Genomic DNA, 21,176 nt, shown 5'->3' with positions numbered 1-21,176 from the left:
GCAGGAGATGGCCCTATATTCTTCTGATTCTTCCCTGCAGTTTTCTAACCACGTCTTTCCTCTCTCACACTCCTGTGAAGGTATAGTGTGTTCTACCTTTCTCGTGTCTATGAGTAGAGGACTTAGTCACTCCCCCACCTTCACTGAAGGTTTGGGTGCCTGTTTCCGAGTCCAGCTTTCTGCCTTAATAAGTGCCACACCTGGATATGATTTCAACTTCCAGATTCACAACCCATCTCTTAACAGTATGTGTGTGTGTGCTCAGTCATGTCCAGCTCTTTGCCACCCCATGGGCTGGAGCCTGCCAGGCTGCCCTGTCCTTCACTGTCTCCCAGAGTTTGCTCAAATTGTTGTTTTAGTTGTTCGGTGGTGTCCGACTCTGCGCTCGCATGGATAGTAGCCCACCAGGCTCCTCTGTCCATGGAATTTTCCAGGCAAGAATACTAGAGTGGGTTGCCGTTTCTTTCTCCAGAAGATCTTCCTGACCCAGGGGTCAAACCTACGTCTCCTGCATTGGCAGGCAGGAGCTTTACCCCTGAGCTGCCTGGGAAGCTCCCCACACTTAGTATCCCAACCTCTAAATCCCTCAATCAACCATCACTTCTTTTCCACAACCTCACCTGTGTTCACACTTGCCCACCACTTGGATGTGCAGCCTCTGTGGCATCTTTTAACCTTTGTTATCCCAGCAGTCACCGGCAGCACAACCCTATCCTCCAGCTCTCCCAGACCTTCTCCTTCACTGGCAGTGGCTTTTAAGCTCCTTGAAACCTACAGTTTCAAGCCCCACCTTTTCTCCCAGCACTTTCACATCCTCCTGGAACAGTCCAACTTTGTGACTTCTGGGCTCCTATACCCAGGCCACTGTGCTCTCTAGAGGAAACGACTCAATGGTACAAGTTGGCATGGCAACAGCCTCATTACCTCCATCCTCGGCTGACCCTCTGTGGTCCTTGGCAATCCTTTCCCATGCCTTCCCTCAGTGATTCTCCGTCTGCTGCAGTAGCTCTTCGTCTGTTACCAGTCTCCTCATCTCCTTCTCTCTCCTTCTGCCTCCTCTGTCTGAAGATAACTTCCCTCCCAATCCACTGAAGACATAAAAGCTGTCATGGAGGGCCTCTCAGTTCCACGCTGACCCTCTCACCAGCTAGTCTGTATTTGCACATTGTTTAGGCCACTTTCTACTCCCCCCCTCCCCCGATAAAGAGGGTTTCTCAGCTTTGGAGACCATAGATTTTCTTTAAGCATCCTTTGTCACTTAGTCACACCTGGTGGGCTACAGTCCATAGGTTTGCAAAGAGTCAGACATGACTGAAGAACCTAGTATACCTGCACACTGTATCTTAAACCTCTGCCCCAGCCAGATCTATTCATTATTTCCCACAACATATTTTATGGTTTTCTGATCATGGGCCTGTTCTCATTGAGCTCTTTATGTTGAATTTCAGCATATTTTCTAAAACTAGCTAAGTGACCTTCTTTTCCAAAATGTTTCCTTTTTTTTTAATCTCTGATGTCAGTGATTTTCCTTATGAACTGCTATTACACTTTTGTCTGTTCATTCATGTTAATTGCTCAGTCGTGTCCAACTCTTTGCAACCCCATGGACTGTAGCCTGCCAGATTCCTTTGTCCATGGAAGTCTTCCAGGCAAGAATACTGGAGTGGGTAACCATACCTTTCTCCAGGGGATCTTAATGATCCAGAGATCAAACCTGTGTCTCCCGCATTGCAGGCAGATTCATTACTGTCTGAGCCATGAGAGAATCCCCAAAGAACCTGTTCTTAGCAGAGGATGATTATGATCCATCAACCCCTGAGTTATGGCCCCAGCATGCTCCACAACATGCCTCTCTATTCATTACTTAGCCCATTTTCTCATGTCTTGGTTTAACTACGCAATTGACTATAAGCTCCAGGAAAGCAGGGAGAATACATTATACCTTCTTTGTAGCCCACATCAGTCCTAACACAGAGCTTCACATAGACTGAGTGCTCAGCAGATATTTATAAAGTGATCAATAATTCAGTCCTTCCAGGCTATGCTCCTTTCAGGACCAATTTCATGAGTATTTATGTAGATATTAATTAATTTAATATTACTAATGTTATTATTAAGATATAGATTAGATATTACTAAATGCCATACATTTTCCAAGCTAAAGAAAACATACATGGAAAATCATGGCCTAACCTTTTCAGGTAACTTTTGCACTCTTAAGTTGTTCATTTTCAGAACTTTTAAAGGATTTTTTAGTTATAATTTAGACATTACCAATTTATTCTGCAAAATTCCTAAACAAAAATATGCTTAGAAATTTCATTACTTGGGGCTTGGAGACAAAATATTAATTTATGAGCAAAGTATAGCCTTACTGTAGTTTCCTCTAATGTTTCAGGAACTCTCTCTCCTCTCATCTGCCACTATTAACCTTTCCAGTTGTTGGGTTCTGTTATACTTCTTTTGTTTCCCATTTTTGTAATTAATAAGACCGTCAAATTTTCTAAATGCTTATTAAAACAACTGAATGCTGAGGATGACTCTAAGATCTTTTTTTTTTTTTGCTGTCTTCCTGATTGTTGAGGTGAACTCCTTATTGCCAAATTCAGACTTAAATTGAAGAAAGTAGGGAAAACCACTAGACCATTCAGTTACGACCTAAATCAAATCCCTTGCAATTATACAGTGGAGGTGACAAAAAGATTCAAAGGATTAGATCTGATAGACAGAGTGCCTGAAGAACTGTGGACGGAGGATTGTGACATTGTACAGGAGGCAGGGATCAAGACTGTCTCCAAGAAAAAGAAATACAAAAGGGTTGTCTGAGGAGGCCTTACAAATAGCTGAGAAAAGAAGAGAAGCTAAAGGCAAAGGAGGAAAGGAAAGATAACCCCATGTGAATGCCGGGTTCTAAAGAATAGCAAGGAGAGATAAGAACGTCTTCCTCACTGATCAATGCAAAGAAATAGAGGAAGACAATAGGATGGGAAAGACTAGAGATCTCTTCAAGAAAATGAGAGATACCAAGGGAATATTTCATGCAAAGATGGGCTCAATAAAAGACAGAAATGGTATGGCCCTAACAGAAGCAGAAGATATTAAGAAGAGGTGGCAAGAATATACAGAAGAACTATACAAAAAAGATCTTCATGACCCAAATAACCACAATGGTGTGATCACTAACCTAGAGCCAGACATCCTAGAATGCGAAGTCAAGTGGGCCTTAGGAAGCATCACTAAGAACAAAGTGAGTGGAGGCGATAGAATTCCAGTTGAGCTATTTCAAATCCTAAAAGATGATGCTGTGACAGCGCTGCACTCAATATGCCAGCAAATTTGGAAAACTCAGCAGTGGCCACAGGACTGGAAAAGGTCAGTTTTCATTCCAGTGCCAAAGAAGGGCAATGTCAAAGAATGCTCAAAGTACTGCACAATTGCACTCATCTCACATGCTTCCCTGGTAGCCCAGAGGGTAGAGCATCTGCCTGCAAGGTGGGAGACCTGGGTTCAATCCCTGGGTTGGGAAGATCTCCTGGAGAAGGAAATGGCAACCCACTCCAGTATTCTTGCCTGGAGAATCCCACGGACAGAGAAGCCTGGTAGGGTACAGTCCATGGGGTCACAAAGAGTCAGACATGACTGAGCGCTTCACTTTCACTTTCACAGGCTAGCAAAGTAATGCTCAAAATTCCCCAAGTCAGGCTTCAAAAATACGTGAACCATGAACTTCTAGACGTTCAAACTGAATTTATAAAAGGCAGAGGAACCAGAGATCAAATTGCCAACACCTGTTGGATCATAGAAAAAGCAAGTAAATTTCAGGAAAAAACATCTACTTCTGCTTTATTGAGTATACCAAAGACTTTGTGTAGATCACAACAAACTGTGGAAAATTCTTCAAGAGATGGGAATACCAAACCACCTTACCTGACTCTTGAGAAATCTGTATGCAGGTCAGGAGGCAACAGTTAGATCTGGACATGGAACAACAGACTGGTTCCAAACTGGGAAAGGAATACATCAAGGCTGTATATTGTCACCCTGCTTATTTAACTTATATGCAGAGTACATCATGCAAAATGCCAGGCTGGATGAAACACAAGCTGGAAGCAAGATTGCTGGGAGAAATATCAATAACCTCGGATACGCAGATGATACCACCTTTATGGCAGAAAGTTAAGAGGAACTAAAGAGCCTCTGATGAGGGTAAAAGAGGAGAGTGAAAAAGCTGGCTTAAAACTCAGCATTCAAAAAACTAAGATCATGGCATCCAGTTCCATCACTTCATGGCAAATAGATGGGAAAACAATGGAAACAGTGACAGACTTTATTTTCTTGGGCTCCAAAATCACTGTAGATAGTGACTGCAGCCATGAAATTAAAAGATGCTTGCTCCTTGGGAAAAACGCTATGACCAACTTAGACAGCGTATTAAAAATCAGAGACATTAGTTTGCCAACAAAGGTTCATTTAGTCAAAGCTATGGTTTTTCCAGTAGTCATGTATGGATGTGAGAGTTGTACTATAAAGAAAGTTGAGCACCAAAGAATTGATTCTTTTGAACTGTGCAGTTGGAAAAGACTCTTGAGAGTCCCTTGGACTGCAAGGAGATCCAACCAGTCCATCCGAAAGGAAATCAGTCCTGAATATGCATTGGAAGGACTGATGCTGAAGCTGAAACTCCAATTCTTTGGCCACCTGATGGGAAGAACTGACTCATTTGAAAAGACCCTGATGCTGGGAGAGATTGAGGGCAGGAGGAGAAGGGGATGACAGAGGTTGAGATGGTTGGATGGCATCAGTGACCCAATGGACATGAGTTTGAGCTAGTTCCGGGAGTTGGTGATGGACAGGGAGGCCTGGCGTGCGGCAGTGCATGGGGTCGCAAAGAGTTGGACATGACTGAGGGACTGAACTGAACTGAACCACCGAGCAATGTTGCTTCATTTCTGTACTTTTTTCCTTCCTCCCCTCTATTCTTTCAAGATCAGTGAATAGCAATAAGTCCACATAGTTCAGGAAATTCATTCGTTACTAAGCCTTCATCCTTAGCTAACAAGTCATTTGTTGCAATAATTTGTAGTTATTTCTCTTCTTGACTTTACATCACCAGGTTTCTGGCAATTGCAGCAGTGAGAGAATAATCCATGTCAGGGTTACATTGGACAATATTTGAGTGATTGCTTTTTAAGAATGTTCACATATAAACGATCCAGTAATCACATACTTTCAGGGAAAATTATTGTAATTTTTAGCATTCTTCATAATACCACTGATTTAAAGACCGTCTCCCTTCCATTCTTTTTTGTTTTTCATCTATGCCTCTAAATAGTCATAACTCTAAATTAGAATTTTACCACTGTGTGTTCTACTGTGTTGAAAGTCTTCCAGTGCTTTATAAAGAAAATTTATTTTAATTGGACTTATCCTGTGATACCACATATTTATGTAATGTTATAATTAAATTTCTGTACTCTTATTTTCTAGGTCACAAATGGGTACTTTTCATGGGGCAGTGGTTTAGCAACCTTATCCAATATCGATATTCGAATTCCAACAGGTAAGAATCATTTATTACTAGTTTGTAATTGTTTTTTTTAAGGAACAAATTTATTTTTGTGAATTCAGGGCGAAAACGTTTGTCACCTCCAAAGCGTTAGTTCTTTCATTTGAATAATTCATCATGAAATAATATAAAGCCACATTGTGAACTAGCATCAAGTTTGTATCTGTTCATTATCATGACCGTGATTTTCCAAGATAACTGAGCCTAACAAAAGGAAAGACTTTTTAAAGACAAACATTACTGATCGTTATCTGTTAGCACTGTGAAGCTCATGAATCCCTGTATCCCTGAGAGAATGACTGGGAATTATAAGACCTGCCTGTCACTACAGAGTGGGGACCTTGAACAAACTATTTACCATCCAAATGAACTGTTTTTAGTTTATTTGCTGATTTGTGGCATTTCAATAATGGAGTAGTTGATTTCTCATTTTGTTGAAGAAAGATTTTAAAGAAATAGTGTTTGAGAAAATAGTTTTCTATCCCCAAAGAAAACTGATGACGTTTTCAGATATTTAAGACTCAAATACCCTGTAGTTTTTACTAAAATGTTTGGATAATTGAATATAAATATTTTTTGACTTGGCCTCATGGTCAATAACTTGGAATTTTTCTATTAAACATGCAAATCAAAGTAAGAACTGATTAAAGTGATTAATCACTTTAATCTTAATTATCTGTTTTAGTCAAAATTACCTTTTTCTCCAGAATGAATTGAATAATAAAGGTAATACTAATCTAGGTGACTTAGGCAAGTATTTCACTGCTGCTTCTACTAGAGTCCGTTATTCTCATAATTTAAAAATAATACATCAAGGGACTACCCTGGTGGTCCAGTGGCTAAGACTTCAAGGGCTGAGTTTGATCCCTGGTCAGGGAACTAAATCCCCCATACCACAGCTAAGACCTGGAACAGCCAAATAAATAAATATTTTTTAAAAATAGCATATCAAGACCTATAGATTTTAATTTTCCTTCCCTTTTCCAGAAACCTTATGTATCAGTAAAAGGAGCTGTTTAGAATACTATTGCTGGGGACCAAAACTGGGCCATAGATTGTGAAACATCAGCCTTTTCTAAATGTGTTTTGATTTTTATTTTATAAGTGAATTCCTTTTCATCCTGTTATTATCCTTTGTTTCTTTTCTTTAGGTCAGTTAACCATGATTGTGGGCCAAGTGGGATGTGGGAAGTCTTCTCTTCTCCTCGCCATCCTCGGAGAGATGCAGACCTTGGAAGGAAAAGTTCACTGGAGCAAGTATGTGTATTTTTAATCAGTCTCTGTTGGTCTGTCACACATCCGATGATCTCCCAAGGGAAGGAATGAGAACAGTAGATTCCCATGTTCGAGGTCTGAGGGCCCCTTGGAAATAAGCACAGCTTTAAAAAAACAAATCAGTGGAAACTTTAAATGTTATAAGTTAAAAAAGATAAAAGAATTCACGATAGAGGTTTATAGTATGTATAAACTAATATATTGCTTTTAGCAAGATTGGGATTGTAAAGGTAAATTTTGAAAGTTAAATGGATAACACAGATAAAGTTTAAAAATTTATCCTATAATTAAAGAAAATTTGCATTATTTATAAAGTTTAAATGCACACAGAGCCTTAGTGGTCCAGTGTTCAGAGAAGAAATATCAAATAATCTTTTTGAAACTCTTCCTAAGAGACTGAGAAATCATCCATTTCTCTTCACATCCAACTTAAACTAGACAGTTAAAGTATCTAGTTAGGGATGTGGCTATGTCAGATTAGTGTGTTGTGCATCCACAAAGACATTGTGCTTCTTCTGAATGTTTGAATCTTTGTTTTGGATTCTTCAAAAAACATCATAGTAATAAGGCTACTCCAGACCATACTATTATATAATTGTGTAATAATGAATAAGTCATATTTATTTATTTAGTTTGATCTATCTGGTAGACAGGCTTCCCAGGTGGTGCTAGTGATAAGGGACTGGCCTGCCAATGCAAGAGACAAAAGAGACTTGGGTTTGATCCCTGGGTCGGGAAGTTCCCTGGAGGAGGGCATGGCAACCCACTCCAGTATTCTTGCCTAGAGAATCCCATGGACAGAGGAGCCTGGTGAGCTACGGTCCACGGGGTCACAAAAGGTAGGACATGACTGAGCAACTTAACATGCACACACACACCTGGTAGACCACCCCAACCCCCACAGTCATTATGGAGAAATTGCTAACAGCTTATCTATGATATTGGACTGTAGACAGTCTACAGAAAATCACTGCAGTGATTTTCATCCAGGTTATCCCCAGGGAACACTGGACAATGTCTAGAAACATTTTTTGGTTTTCATACTAAGGGAATTGGTTTGCTTACTGATCTAGTTGATGGTGGCCAGTTCAGTTCAGTTCAGTCACTCAGTCATGTATGACTCTTTGCGACCTCATGAACCGCGGCATGCCAGGCCTCCCTGTCCATCACCAACTCCCAGAGTCCACCCAAACCCATGTCCATTGAGTCGGTGATGCCATCCAACGATCTTATCCTGAGTCATCCCCTTCTTCTCCTGCCCTCAGTCTTTCCCAGCAGCAGGGTCTTTTCCAATGAGTCAGCTCTTCACATCAGGTGGTCAAAGTATTGGAGTTTCAGCTTCAACATCAGTCCTTCCAATGAACACTCAGGACTGATATCCTTTAAGATGGACTGGTTGGATTTTCTTGCAGTCCAAGGGACTCTCAAGAGTCTTCTCCAACACCACAGTTCAAAAGCATCAATTCTTCATCACTCAGCTTTCTTTATAGTGGCCAGAAATGCTACTAAATATCCTCCAACACAGGACAGCCCTCCACAAGAATCCCCCTTGCAGGAGACCTGGCTTCTATCCCTGGTTGGAAAGATTCCCTGGAGAAGGAAATGGCAACCCACTCCAGTATTCTTGTCTGGAGAATTCCATGGACAGAGGAACCTGGCAAGCTATACTCCATGGGGTCGCAAAGAGTTAGGCACAACTGAGCAACTAGCAGACACATCCTCCAACACACAGGACAGCCCTCCGCAGCAGGGAATTATCTGGCTCCAAATGTTCATTGTGCTGGGGAGACCTTGCCCCAGACTTGCACACGTCCATTTAGTTCTTATCATTGTAGGTTCCCTTGTGGCTTAATCTACTGCTAACATACACAGACATCTCTTCAGAATGAGTCAAAACTATTTACAGGCATTTTGAGAATAGATTCTATTTTAAACTCCAATTAAGAGACGGAAATGCTTGGATGTGAAATTTGAGCTGGAAACAGCAGAACTGTAAATCCTATTTTTGGTATCATTGGTGAAAGAAGAAAGCTGAGAAATGTGGTGGGTACAGTTTATTCCTGTTGCAATTGTATACATGAAACTGTGTAGTGTGTATCCAGCAGTGAGCTCGGTGAATAACTGCCCCTTGAAGTTTCATTCACGAGGGGGTCCTGTTGATCACTAAAGCCAGATGCTATGGACGTGTGCCCTGCCACCACCACCTTCCATCTTGGATGGATGCAGGTTTTGAGGAGCAGGTTTTACTGAATTAAATTATATCATGTGACATGTACGGCCATAATGAAGTTATTTGGGTTTTGTTTTTACCTTGTTTCATTAGTGTTAAAACAGAAAGAATTAGAGACCATGACAGAAAAAGCTTGAGATTTTATTTTCATACCTCTTTTTTTTTTAATGTTTTTTTTTTAATATTTTTATTATCTAGTCTTCTCTAGTATTACTCTACCTGGGCCAAATTCACTCTCAGTATTATCATTAAGAATTATTATCATTTTGTTAATGGATAAATAGATGATTTGGGAATTAGAAAAGCATTTTACACAGTCTGTTTATTTATTGAGTTTTCTAAAAAAGATACATACATGTATGTATGTATACATATATATATATATGTTATATTTTAGGCAAATTTATACCATTTATAGCCTATCTCATTTCTTAAAGGTTGTAAGGTATTTTATTTAATATAACATACTATAATAAACCTTGAAAAACAAAGATATCAAGAAAGAAAATAAGGCTTAAATAATAATCTGAGCAATTAATAGGTAGAATGCATGTATTGGAGTCCTGCATATTTATAAAACATAGGCCACAAATTCTACTCTGAGTTCCATGGAAGCCAGTCAAAGAGGGACGTATGAGATAAAATCAGACATATACTTAATAAAGGTTAAGTTTCTTTTTAAGAAATAGAAAAGAAATATCTCCCATAAATCCTAATTTTAAAAAAGGTAAGAAAAGGTTATATCTTAAAGTCAGAGTCAATAAAATGAAAATATGAGAAAGGATTTAAGAAAATTCTAAGTATTTATAAAATCACTATAATTTAAAAATCATCTCTTTATGAATACTTGCCTTAAGAATATCCCATCTCTTCATAGCAGAAAGGGCTAAATTTTTCTTCAAAAATATTTGGGTTGGCTCTGACACACACCCAATAAAAACTAACCCCTTAAAGATTGGATAAGCTAATAAAAAATTCTATTTTTCTTATTTACAAGAACTACTTAATTTTTTTCCATGATATCCATGATTATCTGATAAAATATATTTTCAAATCAAGAATGCTTAGAGTTTTGGCTGCTATCCAAAAGTCTACAAGCAATAAATGCTGGAGAGGGTGTGGAGAAAAGGGAACCCTCTTACACTGTTGGTGGGAATGCAAGCTAGTACAGCCGCTATGGAAAACAGTGTGGAGATTTCTTAAAAAACTGGAAATAGAACTGCCATATGACCCAGCAATCCCACTTCTGGGCATACACACTGAGGAAACCAGATCTGAAAGAGACACATGCACCCCAATGTTCATTGCAGCACTGTTTATAATAGCCAGGACATGGAAGCAACCTAGATGCCCATCAGCAGATGAATGGATAAAGAAGCTGTGGTACATATACACCATGGAATATTACTCAGCCATTAAAAAGAATTCATTTGAACCAGTCCTAATGAGATGGATGAAACTGGAGCCCCTTATACAGAGTGAAGTAAGCCAGAAAGATAAAGAATATTACAGCATACTAACGCATATATATGGAATTTAGAAAGACGGTAACGATAACCCTATATGCAAAACAGAAAAAGAGACACAGAAATACAGAACAGACTATTGAACTCTGTGGGAGAATGTGAGGGTGGGATATTTCAAAAGAACAGCATGTATACTATCTATGGTGAAACAGATCCCCAGCCCAGGTGGGGTGCATGAGACAAGTGCTCGGGCCTGGTGCACTGGGAAGAACCAGAGGAATAGGGTGGAGAGGGAGGTGGGAGGGGGAATCGGGATGGGGAATACGTGTAAATCTATGGCTGATTCATATCAATGTGTGACAAAACCCACTGAAATGTTGTGAAGTAATTAGCCTCCAACTAATAAAAAATTAAAAAAAAATAAATTAATTAAAAAAAAAAGGAAACATAAGCTAATAATTTTCATTATAATAAAGTTACAGCTAGAAAAAAAAAAGAATGCTTAGAGGATGCTGACCTTTTTTAAAAGAGTTATTTGCAATAACTTTATTCTGAGAAAAATAACTGTTGCATCTATTCCAATAAGGAAAGTTATACAAATGTTATTAGAATAAAGCTAGCTTAGAAATTATCCATATTGACAGGTTGATTTTGTGTAAATGCTGAGAAGTACTTTACCTTGGAGTGAATTGTTTGCTGTTTTTTTTTTTTTTTTTTTTGCTGTTTTTTAAAGCTCAAGACAAAATAAAGTGAAACAGTAAAGGGTATGGTGAAGTACCAAGCACCTTGCTGTCATTCTTTCATCATTGCCTGTATCTCTGGTTGCATGAATTTTATTTTTAAATGTGCCCTCATGGTTGGCAGGAACAAAGCCCTGTAAAGTACCCTGTCCTATTGCAGGAAGAAATATTTACTTTGGACGGGAGAGAAGGCCCTGGTCCTCACGCAGGACAGACCCACATGGGTAGAACTTGGTACACAAAATCCATCTAAATATAGATGCCTCCTCAGCAATTGCTACCTTTAATGTATTCTGACATGCAGTAGCCCCAGTAGAGAAAGGAGAGAGCGGTGAGGGAGGGACTGAAAAATTTTCCAAGCTTGTCGTAAGGCCAAGGGTCTTGCTCCTGCGTCTACTGTGCTCTGTATTTGTTGAAAAGCAAATGTTCTGCCCAACTGAAGTTGTCCTTTCCTAGTCGTCATGATAAATAATAATTCCTACTGACATCCCAGGAACTAGAACGAAATAAAACGCTTCACCTGTTGGATGGTCCAGGGAGGGAGTCCAGAATATGTAATAATCCCGGTAACTATATAAGACATAACCATCATTTATCTCTGGCTTCCCTTACTTTTTCTTCCATCTTGCTCATGCCATCAGCCATCCTGTCAGACCCCATCTGTTGTGATGGTCTATTTTCTGATGTCTTAGTGTAACTGCCTTTATAGCAGTGGCTCAATCACTCTAAGACTTTGCCTGGCATGAAGGGATAATAACACAATGAGTCAGCTTTCCTGGATCAGACATGACATAGCATGTTTGTGTTCACATCTAGCTTCCCCTTTTCCAAATACTGTTCCTGATTTCAGCTTGCAGAAGTCACTCTTTCCCATTCCATAAGATACCAACCATGAACTTGGAAGCTGGTAGATTACCAAGTTTTAACTTTTACTGTTGAAGGAAAATACACACAAATCCTGCATGCAAAAGTGAAATTGGATGCTATTTTCCAGAAGGGGATTTTCCATCTGACATGTTTTGAATTCAGGTGTTTCAGAAATGATGGAGTTCACCTAAAATATTAAAATTTAGAATAATAAAATCAATAAGTCCTTAGGCATATTTTTCCCCTTGGTATAGGTATAACTAAATTTAATTATCCAAATGCCTCATTTTACATTACTCATATAGATCAGTAATTAATTATACCCAAATGTTACAATGTGACCTATATACAGGTCTGTCTTTCTTTCCAGTTCCTTAAGGGCCAGGCTGTGTCTCAACCCTTCAAGTTTAGAGTGTAAAAAAGTATTTCTTCCTCTCTTGCCTTAGGGTAACTAATAAGGAATTTAAATAGATTAAATTTGAATTTTAACGGTAGGGAGTGCCTGGAGATATCAAATTCTAATACAGACTAGGAAAGTATTCCATAAAGATTATCCAGACTTACACAGCTAGTTGGAGCAAAGTTGGGGCTGCTGCTGCTGCTGCTAAGTCACTCAGTCGTGTCCAACTCTGTGCAACCCCATGAACAGCAGCACGCCAGGCCTCCCTGTTCATCACCAACTCCCAGAGTCCACCCAAACCCATGTCCATCGAGCCGATGATGCCATCCAACCATCTTATCCTCTGTCATCCCCTTCTCCTCCTGCCCTCAATCTTTCCCAGTATCAGGGTCTGTTCCAATGAGTCAGCTCTTCACATCAGGTGGTCAAAGTATTGGAGTTTCAGCTTCAGCATCAGTCCTTCCAATGAACACCCAGGACTGCTCTCCTTTAGGATGGACTGGTTGGATCTCCTTGCAGTCCAAGGGACTCTCAAGAGTCATCTCCAACACCACAGTTCAAAAGCATCAATTCTTCGGCGCTCAGCTTTCTTTATAGTCCAACTCTCACATCCATACATGACTACTGGAAAAACCATAGCCTTGACTAGACAGGCCTTTTGTTGACAAAGTAATGTCTCTGCTTTTTAATATGCTGTCTAGGTTGGTCATAACTTTCCTTCCAATATGGCTATTGTGTGAACCCAAATTTTATATGAAGGAGAACAGTGCTGTCTTTTGGAAGCTTAATTATTTCCTAGTTGATGAGGATGTAAAAGAAGACTGTCATTTATCTGGTTTGTCTTTGGGATTAGTATCAACAGCCATTTGAAAGTGTAATTATTTAGTATATACAATGTTTATCTCTTATCTGATTTGTACACGCATTCATCCTATATTTGTATTTCATAATTAATGAACATTGTTTGCCATACTTGCAGTGTAAATGAATCTGAACCTTCTTTTGAAGCGACCAGAAGGTATTATTTCTATTTTAATCTGCGTTTAATAAGAATAACTATCTTCCTCAGACTTTTCCTGATATTCCACCTCTTACTCTTAGTCATTTTATTCATTCTGATGATGTACAAAGTTGTTTATTAAAATGGACTAGTAAATTTCTGATCGCAGTAGTTCGCAACATCTGGAAGCTGCTGAAAGAATTAATTTGCTGAACTAAATGGCCCATTGTATCAATTGTTGCCTTCTCCATGAGCCACACAGATCTCAACTTTGACTAAAACTCAAACAGTTCTTAGCAAATTGGATTTGGTATTTCATAAAATAAAGATGAAATTATTATTATTATGTATTACATAAAATGTTTATGTAATTAAATATATATTATTTATGAGTTAAACAGTGATGAAATCTGCCTGTAAACTAGAACTGGAGAACCAAGTGCTTCATCTATTTAAAAAAAAAGAAAAGAAAACCTTAAAGAATGGTGGTGGGGAAAGGAGGGAAGCAGCCATGCCAGAGACTGGGAACCACTGTTTTAATGCACAGATGGTTATCTAAGAGACCACTGGCATTCTATATATTATGCCATGATACATGGCACATGATACTATATATTATCATGCCCTCTAAACTCCTAAGATGTAATGTTTCAGGATGATCACTGAGCATTTCTAACTACTTTTTCCTACACTTTATTCTCTTTTAACCTTAATTCCTAAATTAGTAGTTACAGAACATAACTAACTCTGAAAGTGTGAATTTTAAGCTGACCCCTTCCCTACCCCAAGCTCATCATCCTCTTTATCTTCAACTCACATGCATTTTCCTAATTACTGCAAGTTAAAATATGATGTATAGACATCTGGTAGAATTTGCAAGCCAAAAAGTGGGGCAACAGGGAGGAAGCTATCATTCTTTAAAAATAAACTGTTTCAATATGTATTGAAATATGTGGTTTTTAAATGTGTAGTTATTTCATTGTTGAAATGGACTCCTCAAAATTATTCTTTGCTTTGAAATATTTGCATTATCTATTCCCTTAAAATATGTTCATGTGAATAAAGCACAAACCCATAATTACAGTATCAGTTCACATCCTCTTTAAAGGTATTCCTGTAAAATTCATAGTTAATGTATAGTGCTTTTAATATGAAGTAAAATATCTGTGGTTATTAAAGTTAATTGTTATTTATATTTAAATTATTGTAAAAATTGTAGTCATTTTAGAAAATAAAATTTTAATTAATAGTTCATACCTCAAAATATTTCTTTAGCATAGCAAAATCAAATTTGCACGTTGTGTGTTGTTTTAATTAAGTTCTAATCCCTTTAATTTAGTGGAATATTTAACCACTAATTAATAAGGTTGATGGTCTTTAAAATATTCTTTTAAAAACTCTCCATTTCTGTCTTTGAGATATTTTTTCACCTTTCATTTTTCTTAGTTATACAAAAGTACAGGTACAGCACAGCTCTCTTGAGTAATTTTGGTATTTTGTTTTTCTTCTCCATTTTCCAGTAGGAACAGGTATTCTGTGGCTTATGCAGCTCAAAAGCCTTGGCTATTAAATGCTACAGTAGAAGAAAATATTACCTTTGGAAGTCCTTTCAACAAGCAAAGGTAATTTTGAATGTATAAAATTTAGAACTAAAAAGAGCAACTATTTCTGACCCTTCTGTTTTGTTCACAGTTTCTGGAGTCTTTTCTAAAAAAAATTTTATTGAAGTATAGTTCATTTACAGTGTTGTTAGTTTCAGGGGTACAGCAAAGTCAACCAGTTTTAGTATACATATATCCACTTTTTTAAAGATTCCTATCCCGTATAGGCCATTACAGAGTATTGAATAGAGTTCACTGTGCTATGCAGCAGATAGTTGATATCTGTTATAGTAGTACATACATGTCAATCCCAATATCCCAGCTTCTCCTTCCTCCCACCCATCCCCTGGTTCTGAAATCTTTATATCAAGACTGCCTTTCTTCTCTGTTTGCCCTGCTTCTGTCCTCATCACCAGATCTACTAAGTCAACTTTTGTAAGAGAAGCCTCACTGGGATTCAGCCCATTATATGCACTTACTGAGGACAATTTGTACAGCAAAAATAAACAGCCGAAACAGAAGTTGTGTGTGTATGGCGGGCAGGGGGTACAGGGTGAGGGTGGTGCTGAGGTTGTTGGTAAACAGAAGAAAAATCCCAGTAAGTTGCAGAAGGAGGGTTAACCAAGGAAAAAGAAGAGAAGGAATATGGGATCTGAGAGGTCTGATTACTCAGAGCAGCCAGAGTATGTCTTCTTTCAATCATCTTCTAAACACCCATTGGAGAAGGGAATGGCTACCCACTCGATTATGCTTGCCTGGAGAATTCCATGGACAGAGGAGCCTGGTGGGCTACAGTCCTTGGGTCTCAAAGAGTTGGGCACAACTGAGCAACTGACACTTTCACTTTCACTTCCAAACATCCACTGGAGTGTACAAAGGCAAGACCCTTTCCTGAAGCCACCTTCACGAGGGGTAGGGGGTGTCCTAAGACTCAAAGCAGGGTCCTGAGAGTTAAGGAGAAGTAGATCTGGGGAGAGGCATGAGGAAGGGGGAGGGGAGAGGAAAGTGTGGGAGGAAAAATTCAAATTACATGGGATTGTTTGGGGCCTGGGAGTAAACCAGACAGAAAGGGATCTGTGTACATTGATGGTGGCAAACTCCATTGTAAAGGAAGGCTGAGATGGGCAGTAAAGTGCCTTCAAAGCCAACCGGTATGAATCTGAATTTTCCGGAGGCCCAGCAAAGTGTTAGAAAGAGGACTCACAAAGTAAATGTAATCTGCCCATGTCATGATGGATTTATATAAGGTGAATCTGAATTAGGGAGCAAGAAGACATTTAGAAGGTTGTTGGGCTAATGATCTGGACATGCTGTGTTTGTTGCCTGTACTTAGCAGTGACTGTAGAAATGGGAAAAAAAAGAGATGGTTGACAGAGAGCATTCTGAAATAAGAATGGGAGAAGAAAATGGAAGAATCACTTGGAATCTAGAAAAATGGTACAGATGAACCTATTTGCAGTACAGGAATAGAGACTCAGATTTAGAAAACAGATGTGTGGACACAGTGGCGGGCAGCTGAGGAATGAATTGAAAGAGTAGCACTGACATATATACACTACCATGTATAAAACAGATAGCGAGTGGGGAGCGAGGAGACCCAGCCGTCCATCCTCAAGGAGAGCAGTCCTGGGTGCTCACTGGAAGGCCTGATGCTGAAGCTGAAACTCCAGTACTTTGGCCACCTGATGCGAAGAGCTGACTCATTGGAAAAGACACTGATGCTGGGAAAGATTGAGGGCAGGAGGAAAAGGGGACAACAGAGGATGAGATGGTTGGATGGCATCACTGACTCAATGGACATGGGTTTGGGTGGACTCCGGGAGTTGGTGATGGACAGGGAGGCCTGGCGTGCTACGGTTCATGGGGTCGCAAAGAGTCAGACAAGACTGAGCAACTGAACTGAACTGAAGTGGGAAGCTGCTATATAGCTCAGGAAGCTCAGCTTGGTGCTCTGTGATGACCTAGATGGGTGGGATGGAGGTGCGGTGGGATGTAGGGCCAAGAGGGAGAAGATACATGTGTACACATAGCTGGTTCACTTTGTAGTACAGCAGAAATTAGCACAACATTGTACAATTAAATTAAAATAAAATAATTACTCAAATTATTAAAAAAACAATAACTCAAATATTTTAAGAACAGGTGATTGAGAAAATGAAACCGTTGATATTTTCCCCAGAACTCCCAGTCTCCATGCTTCCTTGAATGTCTAGTCCACCCAGTTTCCAAATCCAGCCTTAGGTCAACTTTATGTCAGTCCTTATCGATTTCTGTTTTCTTCGCTCTTCAGCATCATGACTGTGGACACAGATTCCTCTCCCCTGTCCCCACTTCCCCCTGCCCCATAACCCATGCTCTAGCCCCTGTAAGGCTCCTCTTATCCTTCACACATGCCATGAACTTGTCCACTGTCATACAGTTCCTTTCTCTCTCCCCTCATTGTCATTCCTGGCAAATTACAGTTCATCTTTCTGCAGACACCTCACAAATCGCCTCCTCTGCAAAAATGTCACTAATTTCTCAGTCATTCCTTCCTGCATATTCTAGGAGCACTTTGTAACTACCCTTCTATGGTACCTAACAAGGTACATTTGTATCATATGTTTCTGTGTCAATTTTCTGCTGCATTTAATAGTTGTGTTAAAATTTTTAACCATTTTTCATTGAAGTATAATTAATTAACAATCTCACTTCGAGTATACAGCAAAGTGATTTGATTGTACATATATCTATTCTTTTTCAGATTATTTTCCATTGTAGGTTATTACAAGAAATTGGATATAGTTCCCTGTGCTATACAATAATTTTACAAGAGTGGACACCAATATCTATTTGTCTTTGTATCTACAAGCCTAATGTAGAGGCTAGAATATACTAAATTCTTCAATAGGTGTTTTATTTCAGCTTCTGAGACATTGAACCTGGAACTTGGTTTATGGGCAGTATATTAATCATGATTTAAAAACTCAAAACCACCTCTCCTACAGGTACAAAGCAGTCACAGACGCATGTTCTCTTCAACCAGATATCGACTTACTACCATTTGGAGACCAAACTGAAATTGGAGAGAGGGTGAGCTATGTGTGGTATAATTACACAATGAACACAAATCCAGAAAAGTCTTCCAGTTATCTTTAACCTTTAATGGAAAATTTAAAAATCAGAGAGCACCGGAATTATGTTTTCCTAGTGACAAGTTCTAGAAACAGAAGCACAGGAATTCTTGATGCTACTGTCTTAAGGATGTGTTGAGTAACTAGCATGAACTTCACATTTTGCTAGCCACTCAGTTCTCAAGGGAAAGGAACCAGTCCCTGCCTTTGATCAAATGTATTTTTACTTAACTTAGAGTTTACTTTAAATTGGTTTGGAAACCGAGATTGCTTCCGACAACTTTTTCCACTCTTGTCAACATCCATTTATTCTTGTTAAAGTGTTCTTTTTGCTTTGTATAAACAGGTTTTACATTGGCGTCATACTGTTCCAACTAGCCGAAAAATATTTATATCTGTATATAATCTTTTTTTTTTGTATATAATCTTTATAACAATGTTGGCTAAAGTGTTTGACTCTTATGGGGTCAAGTACTAAGCAAAAGACTATATATATATATATATGCATTATTTGCTTTTACAACAAATCTGTTACATAGGCGTTTTGTTATCTGCATATTGTAGCTGAGAAAACCAGGGCAGAGTAAGGTTAAAGAACTTGCCTGGTCAGAGTCACTGGGACAGTTGAGATTGGTCTGACTCTGTCGTCTGTGTTATTCATTGCTGTTTTTTATTGCAGCATGGTATAGTGTTTAAGAACATGACCTGAACTTCTCTAAGCCTTAGTTTCCATGTGGAGAGCAATACACTGAAATTGCTATGATAAGAGAAATAAGGAATGGAAAGCCATACACAGCAGCCTGACACATTTTACTAAAGTGTTAGTTGCTCAGTCATGTCCGACTCTTTGCAACTCCATGGACTATAGCTCATCTGTGCAAGGAATTCTCCAGACAAGAATACTGGAGTGGGTAGCCATTGCCTTCTCCAGGGGATCTTCCCGACCCAGGATTGAACCCAGGTCTCCCACATTGCAGGCAGATTCTTCACCATCTGAGCCACCAGGGAAGCTCGTCACATACTAAGTGCTCAGCAAATAGTAGTTTTTTACATTTGTATATTTAGCACTTCATTATAAAAGCATACTGCTGTATAGTTCACTTGAACACAACTTGTAATATTGAATTTAAGAGACATGTTAACTGTTAAGCATACTACAGACACAATTCATGAAACTAGAAACAATTTCAAGATTATTTCCAGTCTTCAGCACTCATTTTGGTTTTTTGTTATCGGAGCCCTCTACTAGAGTGAAAAGAAGATTAATATTATCAGTCAAAGATGATCTTAATATAATTCAAGTGTTGACCACTAGAAAGCTCGCGTTTTATCTTCCCAGTGTTATCACTGTTTAATTAATAAACTACCATTAATTTAAGATTTTTAAAGAGAAGTTTGTATTTTTAGGGATTTTTTTTTTAACCAGCAGATTATTTACTATTGTAAATGGTGAATGTTAATGGGTATTTCTTCTCTAGGGCATCAACCTGAGTGGAGGTCAGAGGCAAAGAATCTGTGTGGCCCGAGCTCTCTATCAAAATACCAACATTGTCTTCTTGGTAAGAATATATGGTCTTCCCTTTCTACTTCATCTTTCCCTCTGGACAAATGAATCTTTAAGGAGATAAGTAACTCAAGGAAAGATGGTTTAACTTGTGAAATCACAGAGAATTAAGGCAAAACAAATCCTCAGAGTACAAATCAGATCAGCATGTAAGATGAGCGTGAAGGACCCCAAGGGACTGAGGTTCCCAAATAATTGCTTATATGCATTCTTAAACCATGAGGATCATTGATGAAAGGGTGTGGATGCTGCTGGATGAACTGGACAGGATTATAGATCTTCTTATTTATATTTGCTAGTAGAAAGCTTGGTGGGCATAAGGGTTAGTAAGGATGCAACTCAGAGTGTGGTTAAGATTTATGTGTAAAGTTTCCTGAAATTATTCTTAGAAATCTTGATACCAGCCTAGATCTACTAAATCATAATCTGTAATGGCAGAGTCTAGAATCTGTATCTTAAAAAAGCTCTGCCAACTAATAAAAATAAATGAAAAAAAAAAAAAAAGCTCTGTAGATTTTCTAGTATATTCTGGGTTGATTACCTATGGATATAGAAATAAAAATGGATGATTATATTGACGATGAATTTGCTCTAGTTTTATTCCTCCAGCAGATTGTAGCAAAAATCACTTAGCATACAACTAGACAGTGCCTAGAGATCAGCAGGTTATATAAATCCATCCTCCCGCTGTCTTCTCCCTCAGTGCATGTGTTAACCATGTATAAATCTGGTTCTCAGACCTTTAAACTTTTCACTCCATCTAATGAACATCTTCAGAAAGTGGCTTGATTTTAGAGTTTTCCACTCCAAAATTTTGGATCCATTACTGGGTATGAAAGTAGAAAATGAAAGTATTACTGGAAATGCACTTCAGGTTAATGTCTCTAAGAATTCCTGCCCCCAAATTTTCCAGAAAACAACACTATAAAAGACATAGCAGGATCTAGCAGTAACCTGTTAAAACTCAACGTTAAAAAGACTGAGATTGTGGCATCCAGTCCTATCACTTCATGGCAAATAGATGGGGAAACAATGGAAACAGTGGCAGATTTTATTTTCTTGGGCTCTAAAAATCACTGTTGCTGCTAAAACATTATTCAATTTTAGGCTGCTATGAAGAAAGTATAATATTTAGATCATAAGCTCCATTAGTTTTAAGACTATCTGAGTTGATCAGAATGCATCTAGAACACGCGTTTTCAAAGGGACCCTAACAAACACTATTATACCCAGAATTAAGAAAAGTTATAAAGATAACATTACTGTTGAAGAATTAAAAATATTAAGCTTTGACTAAATAGACCTTTGTTGGCAAAGTAATGTCTCTGCTTTTTAATATGCTGTCTAGGTTGGT

At 38.7% G+C, this 21,176-nt stretch overlaps 1 protein-coding gene and 1 long non-coding RNA gene across 8 annotated transcripts in view; one reads left to right on the top strand and one right to left on the bottom strand.

Annotated features, from left to right (window-relative positions):
• LOC122680064 overlaps positions 1-21,176 on the bottom strand; it is a 114,524-nt gene that overhangs the window by 9,742 nt on the left and 83,606 nt on the right. The window lies entirely within an intron of this gene.
• The window catches only part of ABCC9 (ATP binding cassette subfamily C member 9), a 148,629-nt gene that overhangs the window by 61,252 nt on the left and 66,201 nt on the right, over positions 1-21,176 (top strand). For 6 of the 7 annotated variants that reach the window (XM_043880913.1, XM_043880916.1, XM_043880915.1 and 3 more), the window contains 6 exons: positions 5,488-5,560; positions 6,718-6,823; positions 13,524-13,562; positions 15,065-15,166; positions 18,133-18,217; positions 19,737-19,817. In XM_043880913.1, coding sequence (XP_043736848.1) covers positions 5,488-5,560; positions 6,718-6,823; positions 13,524-13,562; positions 15,065-15,166; positions 18,133-18,217; positions 19,737-19,817 — 486 coding nt within the window. The remainder of the gene's footprint in view (positions 1-5,487; positions 5,561-6,717; positions 6,824-13,523; positions 13,563-15,064; positions 15,167-18,132; positions 18,218-19,736; positions 19,818-21,176) is intronic. The other variant, XM_043880917.1, reaches the window with a different exon arrangement.

The sequence above is a fragment of the Cervus elaphus genome, chromosome 22 (genome assembly GCF_910594005.1).
Source record: "Cervus elaphus chromosome 22, mCerEla1.1, whole genome shotgun sequence".
NCBI classification, from domain to species: Eukaryota; Metazoa; Chordata; class Mammalia; order Artiodactyla; family Cervidae; genus Cervus; species Cervus elaphus.
Note: the sequence above shows the minus strand (reverse complement) of the source record. Positions and strands in the feature narration are given on the sequence as shown.